Raw genomic sequence first — 10,975 nt, forward strand, 5'->3', positions numbered from 1 at the left:
TCCATCATATCACCTTCCTGTCTCCGATATTCCCTCTTGAGTCTCGATTCAATTTTTTTGTAATTAGTTTTTTTCTCTGTTAATATTTGATGATTTTCGACAGTTTTATTAATATTGAATGAGTGTAAAGCAGCTTTGTAAGCATTGTACCTATGTCTACATGTGAGATTAAACCAAGGTTTATCCTCATCCGCAATAGCTTTGCTGTTATGACGTTTTGTATCATGAGATTGTTTAGAAATATGTACATCGCACATTGGCAAAATCATCTCATTCATAAATGAACTAAGTTTGTGAATGGATACCTCTACATCTGAATTAGTCAATAAAGGCGAGCAGAATATTTCACTCAGTACTTCGTTATTATCATTCAAATTCTGTTTGATAGAATTTACATTACCATCATTCCATTTTACATTTTCACATGCACACCTAACATGACATTCATTTTCACACAAATCATCATCCAAGCTTAAAGAAAGCTTACATTTAAAAATTACAGGCGAGTGATCAGACATAGTTTCAAATGTACCTGTATTAAATTGTATTATGTTACGAAAGTTCTCACCCTCCACTAAAAGATAGTCAATATGTTATACACATCAAAACGCCCGATCAGACTTTCTTAAAAAATCTCAGACTCTACCTGACTGCCATCCTCTGACTAGTTTATACTGCAGTCATTACAATGCATGCAATAGACAGATTCTTGAACCTTGCATATTTGCACGCATTTGGTGTAAACTTGTGCGATTTGTATTATCATTATGCTGTATTTTGTGAATGTAACTTGCCGTCATAAACTTACATTTTATTGTAGTAAATGAGCAATTCGGGATTTCATTAAATTGTTATGTAATGCAGTCTGCGGCAACTGTCTCATCCTTGTCTATGCTACTGTCATGACAGTGTAGATTTTACAGGTATGAACGGAATCAATATCACATACGCGAATTCCACAGGAATATACTAATACATGATACCACCTGTTTCCCCTTAATTAACCAATTCGTATTTTACACAGGTATTTTAAAGGACTTTTTGAACATCTTATGATATACGGGTACCTGTAAGAATATGCTAACTGAATAAATTTGTATGCAACATTATCTTGTACACGTTGCAGTTTTATATCGTGATGAACCCTACAATTGTTACACAGATGGCTAGGTCTGACAATAATTACAGCACACCTGTTCGTATGTGTGTGTATACCTGAGTTTGGGTGACATATACAGGTGTAGGTGGGGACTCTATTCGCTTTCCTTTCATTTTAATGTAAATATTATACACTAAATCAGTTCACTGATATGTATACAGACTGAATCGTCTGACAGCGTGAACTGTTTAACGATACCCTAGTGGCTTATGTCGAGCCATACACAATTTAAATAACAAAATGGTTAATTCAGACCTGATTGATCATCATGGCTACCAGACAAATATTTAGACGACAAGAAATACCACCGAGAATAATAAAAAAACGCCGATATTCATATATTGTATCGAAAGAACATTTCCCGAAAAGATCATCAAGGCGACCATAGTTTTTTTTTATAAAGCTTAATCTCTCAAACAGTTGTGTTGTATGTTGGTCCGTTAGCATTCACCTATCAAGAAACTTATGATATTTGGAGCAAACCAGTCGAATCAGCTGCGACATGTTGACATCATAGGTAAGGGAGCAGGGATGTAACCATTGGGAAAGGTAAAGTTCACGATCTGAATATCCAAATTGTCACGCTTATCATTCAGTTTGGTTGTAAACCATCCCGGTAGGTCATGTTGAAAGAAGATCGAGGTAAGTGGCTGATGTAGAGGAGCCTGTAATGTCCTTAATTTCAAGTTCAGGAGTGTATATAGGATCGACAGGGTTTGTTAATGACAAAACATCGTCGTTTAACATAAAGTGAAACTAAAGGACTAGACAAGGTCCGAATAAACTCTTCGATCATTTCAGCACTATTTGTAAACACAATTTCAATTCAGACCTGATTGATCATCATGGCTACCAGACATTTGTTTCATTTTTTGTTCACAAAAATATGATCTGGAACAGTTCAAAACCTTACATTTTTGAAACCGTTCGACTTTCTAGGAAAAGAAAGCTACCATAATACGAGAACTAAAATGCCACTTCAGTTTGGTATGAGGTATGGTAGTCCTTTAACGGGACGTCTTTTAAAGAAAGGATCTCAAAGATTAATCAAAATATCTTTTCAGTTCTGTAAGATACATACTGATAAATTTCCCTAATGGCATGGAGTATACGTTGTCACAGTAAGGTTGTAATCATGATTTAGCGGTATCAGGAACGCTGGTTCATGTCTTGGAAACGTTGTTCATAAGGATTCTTGTGGTGCTTCATATCCACCAGAAACAAGTTGTTCTGTATTTCTATCATTACGGACAGATTGTAAAATCGAAGCATGATAAGCTGGTATGTTCTCTCTGAAAATTGGATTATGTACAAGAAGGATTCGTTGGTTATGAAACATGCCTCGTTCTTCTTTGTAATCGTAACAACAAATAGTTCTTACAAAGATCAAATTATCACCGAGACCTTTGTCTGCCGTCTCAACCACATACTTTTCATTCAGGTGTTGTGCGTTGTGTGTTTTGGCCATCGGGATAAAGATATACCAACGTGTGTTTGGTATCATTTTGAATACCGAGCTGTTAATTCCTTTAAGAATTACAGACCTAACAGATCCAACCGTGACACTCTAAAACTTTATTCAATTCAGCATGAACTCGCCGTAGCGCCTGCGCGTTATTAAAAAGGCTCGAAGCAATGGGTTTAGAATATCTGTAAGAAAGTAGGTGGGTGCTTTCATATCTGAAGTATGGTAGATTACACGGACTTATGGTGTAGGATATTACTGCTGATAATGACACCAATCCTTTTGTTGGCAAAATTTAATACAGTTACGGGATGTTCGTAAAGTTCTATCCGTACGAATGTGTCTTTTGAGTCGGACATGTGCCACATCAGAATTGGGTCAAACGTGTTTCCAAATGTCGCTAGGAAGTTTTAGTTAAATCCTTTTGAAACGTTCGAAATACATAGACATGAAGTGAATACAATGTAGTTCGAATATCAAGGACAACCTACGGTTCCTTTGGAGTTTCCATAAAATCTTAAGACGTAACATTGTATTCGATTTGACTGTTGTCCATGCCAACGACTACATTTCTTTTCAGAAGCGAGCAAAGACATGACGCTTTTATGACTGAATCCAGGACTTAACAACCCTTTAACACAAACGGGTTTTACATGCACATTGCACATAGTCCGCTAAAACTGACCATAATCGCAGGCTACAAAAATCTGATCGGTCGCCTGTTTATGGTCAGCTATCGACTGCTCTTTAAAATGCGGGGATTGTCGTCGAAATCTGGCGACAGCGATTGCGAGAGTTATACATGGACGCTTCATCGTTTTATTCAATTGAGGTGCTTTCGACTGCTCAAATCGACAGCCATTTTGCCTTCAACAATGGGGCGCACTAGCCAATCAGAATTACCTCGATACTTAAAAGGTTACGACAAACCTCGGGGACTAACTATACCACCACACAAGGTTACGAAAAACCTCGGGGACTAACTATACCACCACACAAGGTTACGAAAAACATCGGGGACTAACTATACCACCACACAAGGTTACGAAAAACCTCGGGGACTAACTATACCACCACACAAGGTTACGAAAAACCTCGGGGAATAACTATACCACCACACAAGGTTACGACAAACCTCGGGGAATAAGGAGTCAATGACATCACAGGGGCAAGAAGAGCAGCAATGTAGGAAATATGGTAGATGGTAGCTGTGCCAACAGGCTCTCAGGAAAACAACGAAGTGTACCTAGAATATATTCATGCCACAAAAGGACAAGGGCGTAGCATCTCGGTTCTGCAGAGCTGCACGTAGGGGCGTGGATCGCTTTATCGCTTTATAAAGAAGAGAAAAAAGCTGTGGATGTCTCCTCTTCTAAAGCGATAAACAAAGCGGTCCACGCCCCTGTGCAGCTACAACCTTTGGTCGCTTCATCCATTACATGTATACCGACCACATCGTTTTGGGATTCGAGACCTTTAGTTTTACGTTTAGTTTCAAAGTTTAGAAAAAAAATGTCTAGAATAACTGAATGAAATAACTGGGCTACTTTTGTACCTGAAGTACGTTGGTATGTTAGGTCTTGGAAATAGTTCACAACAAGCCATGCTCCGTCATCGCACGTGACCCCCACGTCATAGTTAAACAACCTATCATAAAAAGTTTCAGCGAAAGACATTTTGTACATATATATAACGGACGGACATTACAAAAAACATTGGCTATATCTGTAGTCCCGGCCTAGCCTGCTGATTGTTTTATACTCCAGACACTGTTTTTGATTATATACTTTACTATTGGTTCATTAAAGTCACACAATGAATGGTTTTCACATCCATGCCGGAGTAATCAGTTTCTAGTTGCCTAGTAACAATTTTCGGCTGTGGTAAGGTGATTTTTTAACACAACTTCACAGTACCAAGTTTGTACATGATCTAACTCGTTAAAACATACTATGGCATTTTTAGCCACATTTGTATACAATAATGACATACATTTCCATGTTTATTGTTCTGTCTTTCTGGCTTTACATAGATGCCATAATATGTTAGCCCCGCACGCTACAGAGCGGGAGGTACAGTACCAGTAACATCAGTAGATGCGTGTATAGTAGTCGTAGACTAATGGTATGACGTCGACAACGGTGAGTTAACGGAAGCTATACTTATAGTTACTGTGTGTGTACGTCTGCGCATGCTAACAGTGTCTCCTTACAACATGTCTGATATCCGTATCCTTTTTTAATACATCCGTATCCATTTTTATAATAGATATTCCAAATAATTCAAAACCTAGTGCAACCTTAAAGCTATAGGACAAACAATGACTAACTAATTCAGTATTCACGTGCATGCTAATATGTACATTTATTACGTTATGTAATGTATATAAGTTCGATATTATTCCATCTATGAAGCAAGTTATCAGCTTGCAAGTCAATATAAATCAGCGATTTTGGTCGGGTGCTAGAAATTGAAAAATTGTGAAAGTATGTAGTTCGATGTATGCATATGTCACTGTAAACTGGTATGCCGCATTGGACTTGGTAACTTACTTCAGTATCTGCTTGACTTCGTGTCATTTGTTCCTAAGAAAATGTTTTCTTTTATTTCAAACTATAACATTCTTTAAAATTTCTAAAAAAAAAATGCTAAGCTTACTGCATCTATTGTACAACTTAAAGTAGACGATGACTTCTTACACTTACTATAATAATACTAACATAATATAGCGTGTTATCGTCTTTATACAGTTATTGAAAAGATGGTGAAAGTCTAGCGAATTCAATACAATATAAAATACTTGCCTGGTGGTCCATCATATCTATCAGCACAAACAAATCTCAGCAAAAAACTCAGTCACATATTGAAATCCGAAACACCAAACAATAAAAACAAAAACACAAAAATAGTAAATCTGCGCTACAATAAGGCAACCGGATAAAATGTAACGTAATGCAGTTTTTAATCAACTACGTCATTTTAAGATGGAATTCAATACAGTTAATGCTGTCCCTATGGTAGTGAGTGATATATCCTGTTACTTTACAGTCACGAGGAGTACATGAGACCTCCAAAGATATAACATAAAGTAACAAATGAGTTTAGCAGGAAAGGAAAATGCAACAGCCAAAAAGGTATCTAAAACCCAGTTCGGTCCAATTCCTCTCCAAACACGTTCAGCAAAGCAAATGCATAGGGTATATCTAATGGGTGTACTATTTAACAGAATAAAAAAGGAAAAAGGAAACGGCCAGACAGTGAATCATACCAGGGACATTCGAACTCATTACGGAGGCTTAAACAAATAGAAAGAAAGGCAACTGCCTCTTGGGCATAGGAACTATCTTTTAGATAATATACTTCCGTGCTTTAACCAGCTGAGATATCTGTCACCTTGACTGGTTTCAGTCTGTGTGAAGTATACCTGTCTGTGGACTTGAGCAGGTCTAAAATGTGCTGATCAAACCCTGTATACTAGTAATCAATGTATAGAATGTATAAGTAATGATCAGAGATAAGTCTGATGGCCACCGGCAATCACATCAGTTCCGCTACAAATGTGCGCATGCGTATATATATTAAATGGCGTATACAATGCTTAGCTGAAACAAGGTCGAACTTTTACTTCTCTTTAAAGTTTAGACAAATAAGACATTGACCTTTCTTTGTCTCTTAATAGAAATTTCCTATATAAACTCTATGTGAGGATTTTGAACTTTAAACCGGCTTTCAATACGAAGAAATCTAAGATCCTGTCGCCGATTGGCTGAATTAAGAGCCCGCTTCGACTGAAGTGGAAAGGCATTGACGTAAGATAAGAAAACGTACCATATCTACCTGTTTTATCAGATTGATACAATAACAATACTATAAGGTCTCAGAGAGTGCTGAGGGGTTCCGTCTCGTGTTCCGTTTTTGTCTATATCAGGAGTTTATGTTGTAGGACCTGGTGACAGTGACAGACCAGCTGGCATGTTATCAATCTACTATTTCATTAAATGATCGTATCAAGCTGTGGGTGGTCTGTTCATGTTTTGCCGTATGTCAAATTGTATTAAGATCACTGATCTGTAATAGCCAAAAGCATGCAATCCCCAACAGTAGCACAATATATCACAGAAGGTTCATTGTGGATAGCCACAATGCTATCTCGCCGATAATCTCACAATCCTGATGATATCCTTGTAGAAAATAACCACATTTTCAACTAAAACGTTTTATAACCTGAAATTAAATCTATTCAAAACTGATTACCTCAATGAAACTGACCAAAGTGGTTACACTTGACCGGTCAATCAGGATATAGTCAAACAACAGGTGAAAAGGAAGTGGTACAGAAGTATGGGTCTGTTAGAGCCAATAAGGAAAGCCACCACGAACGGCTTGTCGGTTCCGGCCCATTAACACAAAAAAAGTCAAGGTTTTGAAATTTAGCATTTAATGTATTTATCTAAGTGGTAATCATAGGATTATGTTTTAGCGACTTTCGCGCTGATCCGTAACTCTATATTATGATGATCACTTTATCCCTGAATGCTACTGAAAGTGGTATACTGTCGTGTTATAGTTGTCTAGGACTCTGGTCCTTGTCATCTTTTAAATAATTTGGTAAAATGTTGGTTAAAATCCACCAGTCAGTTTCAGAGAAGATGGTTTTTATAACTTGTTGCACTCTGTGACCTTTTAAGGCCCCATCCCTATACATAACATACCTTATATCATAACTTTACATCTGGTATCACACATATACACCCCACCGGTAGTTGAACCAAACCGACAAACTCACCAGAGTGTTAACGCTCTTAATGCTCCAGACGACACCCTGATCTACACTGATTCGATAAAATCATTTATTTGAATTGAGTCAACATGCTTATCAGTAACAGACACATTTATACTAGCTGAACTATATAATATTGTCATACACCTTACTTACACCTATCTCCCCTGTACATCATACGTACAACACACCTGTAGTATTGTGGTATTACTTCAGCGTATCAAAGGTTTCCCGGGAGTCACAAAGGTAGGTCTATACAACGACGTGTAGAAAGGTGATACAAAACACACATTACACTCGTCGGAATTATTATATTGTTAAATCAATCTTATTCACTTTTTAAATCATTTTCAATGTAAGAGGGTAACCATACCATAATGTGAACGCGTTTTACTCTGAAAAGAAATTGGAATTTTACACAGGATGTAATTTCCCTGTAATATAAGTGCATATTTTATAAAGAAAGAAAATTCAACATTCAACCTTGCTTTGTGAATTTCTTGGTCAATTACTTCAGTAAATATATTCAAACGGGCATGAAATAGAATATATAATGTTAAAATGAAATTGAAATTGATATCGTTATGTTTTTTACTTATTTGAACAGGTGTTGTTTATAGGCATACACGTCAAGTACTCTTTAGTCTTTTTGACCAATGACACTTGTCCAGCCTCAGGACAATGTCCGCCGATTGTCTATCACTCATCCAAAATAGAATATAACGGAGACTGTGTTACACAAAGGACTCAGCCACCGGCAAGTAGCACTCCACAAAACGTTATTCATTCCACTTCCAGTATAAGTGGGTGAGTAAGCTAGTGTGGTGTGGACGATGTCCTGTCAGGGTGTAAACGTCCTTAAGGACAAAAACGTACGTCCCATTCATGTGACGAACCCACATATAGGGGCAATGCTCGATTTTGTTACCAGTAACTCCTAAATTCATTCGATATATATACAAAAACCCTGCTACATACCAGCGAGCGCTCCCCCACTGGAATCCCCCCNTAGTTTAGTTAATTCAAAAAACATTTACTCAACTGATGTCGCAAAATCTGATTACGTGGTTAAGTAAACAACCTAGGACATGCGTTAAATTTAAACTATGAACTATTTTGTGTAAATCTGGGTACACACATGTAGTAAGTCTTAAGGGATTATAAACAATGTCAATTCGTCTGTCCGACCACTTACAGTGTGGGATCTAGAGGGTCAGGACACCACTGAACCTCCCCGCCCCATCCCCCAGCCAGGAATTGTTTTTCTTTTAAACGATGTATTTCTTCCATCTTCATCCCCACCCCCAGAAAATGTGGACCCCACCTCCCACCTAACCAACATTTGTCTATGGATCCAACTTATAAGACCTACATAGCAAACATATACAGACAATGATATCATAGAGTAATGTCTATGTGACGTTTTCTGTTAACAACCCATTATAATATCAATAACTGTCCTTGTTTTTAAAGCTGTATGAAATAAACGCTAGCAGAGCTAGCTGAACAGTCTGCTGAAACAGTTCCAGGTCGTGATTTAGACACGAGTACGTGCTATACTGAGTAAATGTCTTTTTGATGTCTATGGACCAAAACCTGGGTGTTTTTGCTGCTACAGTACTAAATAACACTGTTGGGTTGGCCAAGAAAGTGGAATCTGACAACTTGCAGATGTTTTTCAATTCGAAACATTTAACATGTGCCAGTTGAACTCTGTAATTTCTGACAAGTTTCTCAATTATTTTATCTTACACACATTTCATGGCTAACCATAATCTTGACAGCGTTCAGAAAACATCTTAACGACTTATAAAAACTATCTTGATATATTCGCTCTCCCGCAAGTAAAAATGTAAATATAGTTCATGAATGTGAATACCCTCCTGTAGAGTTATCCCCTGAAACGTCGTTATCATTCCATACAATGCAAGCAGATAAGAGCCTATCAAAATTCTTTTATTAAATTTCCTCCGTCTAAGTATCGGAGGGTTTATCAGTGCAAGCTTTAAGGAGTCGTTCGCCGATATGTATATTTGAGGAGGAATACGGGTACTTACAATACAGTGGTATCAGGGGGTAGCGGCGATGGTATAGTGTCCAGCTGAAGAAACATACATCGCACTGTCGTCCGAAAACACACACATTTCGTGGGACATTCATACTCCTGCATATGAACAAGCACACACAAAGAAAGAAAAAGTAGAATTTTCATTTCACGTCCGACCATATTTTTAAATTTCACTATCTCCTTGAATTGATTTTTTTCACAGGTCCCGTTTGTTTAATCCTAGGTAAACTCCCAAAGGTACACAATGTTGACATAGGATAAAAATTGCGAATCTCATTTCACACAGACATGGTGCATATTACACACACCGCCGGCTCACGGCTACACACTTACACTAACTAAATATAGTTCACCACCGATCGCTTTCACATCGGACTCTTGTCACATCAAGTGAACGACGCCGACTGGCTACACACATCCGCGGGGGTAGAAAGAAACACACGTCACTTTGTTCACGTGAGGGGTCAGACCTCTCACAGTGATATTCTGATCTCGCGAGCGTAGTTATATCTCCAAGGACTCTATCGATAAATCACAGAGATGGTTTAGTGGGGGGGAGAAAGTTGCATTCCAGTCTTATTATGAATCACCCCCGGCGTAGGAGGGTTTGTCAGACGGAACGATATGAATTCTATATAGAAGTGCACTGTGTAACTATTAGTAGGTCTACTGTACATTAAACTTTTGTTTATCAATTTAAGTTCCTATCATATCAGCGTTGTTCATTGGGATATCATCAGTGCTACATAATATTTCATCTTTATATATATACCCGGACAAAAATTCGGAACGTGCATTACGTCATGCAAGTGTTTTTGGAATGCGGACATGTGTTATCACCCATTCATGGTATACATAGGAGCGAACATATTAGATCGGACATAAAATGTCTTATCTACAGTGTAGACATATAGGAAATACATCTTCAACCAAGCATAATGCTAACTATTTTTAGAAATTACTTCAGATGTGTGTTCATCAGCTGAAAAATACATTGGGCCCTCTACGATACCAGTGTTTAATCCTACGCTTCTTTCGTTTATAAAAAATAAAATAACAATACCAATGTAGCAAGGGCGAGTTGCTCTTATTGGGAGGAGGATGTCGGCTTGAGCAGCTAAGCGGTACATTATGTTTGTACAAAAGGTTATTCCATATTGAGCTTTCATGGCAAAAAACAATTTCTGACGAACCGCGGATTAAATCGGGCGCTAGCTTACACTGGCTGTTGGCAAACTCACGCGCTGGAATGTTTAAAGGCTTTAATAGTCCAGGTTTTATAGACGTGTCTATAGTTCAAGAGGCCTCGTGTCATAAATTATCGACATAAGTGAGATAAACATGACTGTTTAGTATTGTTCACCGTCGTCTAGTCCTACCCAGCACAACAGGTTAGATGGTACTTATCGGCCATTACGGAATACACCTATCTCTGATGTCCCGGGGTGGGGCAGGGTGGGGCGTCAGAGAGCACCGAATAGTTAGCAAAGATGTTTAATCTCA

At 38.0% G+C, this 10,975-nt stretch overlaps 1 protein-coding gene across 2 annotated transcripts in view; it reads right to left on the reverse strand.

Annotated features, from left to right (window-relative positions):
• Positions 1 to 10,184, reverse strand: part of LOC110467150 (peroxidasin homolog) — a 53,039-nt gene extending 42,855 nt beyond the window's left edge. For both annotated transcript variants that reach the window (XM_021524099.1, XM_021524098.1), the window contains exon 1: positions 9,462 to 10,184. In XM_021524099.1, the coding sequence (XP_021379774.1) occupies positions 9,462 to 9,631 (170 nt within the window). In that variant the 5' untranslated portion in view covers positions 9,632 to 10,184. The remainder of the gene's footprint in view (positions 1 to 9,461) is intronic.
• Positions 10,185 to 10,975: the final 791 nt, after the last annotated feature.

The sequence above is a fragment of the Mizuhopecten yessoensis genome, unplaced genomic scaffold (assembly GCF_002113885.1).
Source record: "Mizuhopecten yessoensis strain PY_sf001 unplaced genomic scaffold, ASM211388v2 scaffold11163, whole genome shotgun sequence".
Lineage (NCBI taxonomy): Eukaryota > Metazoa > Mollusca > Bivalvia > Pectinida > Pectinidae > Mizuhopecten > Mizuhopecten yessoensis.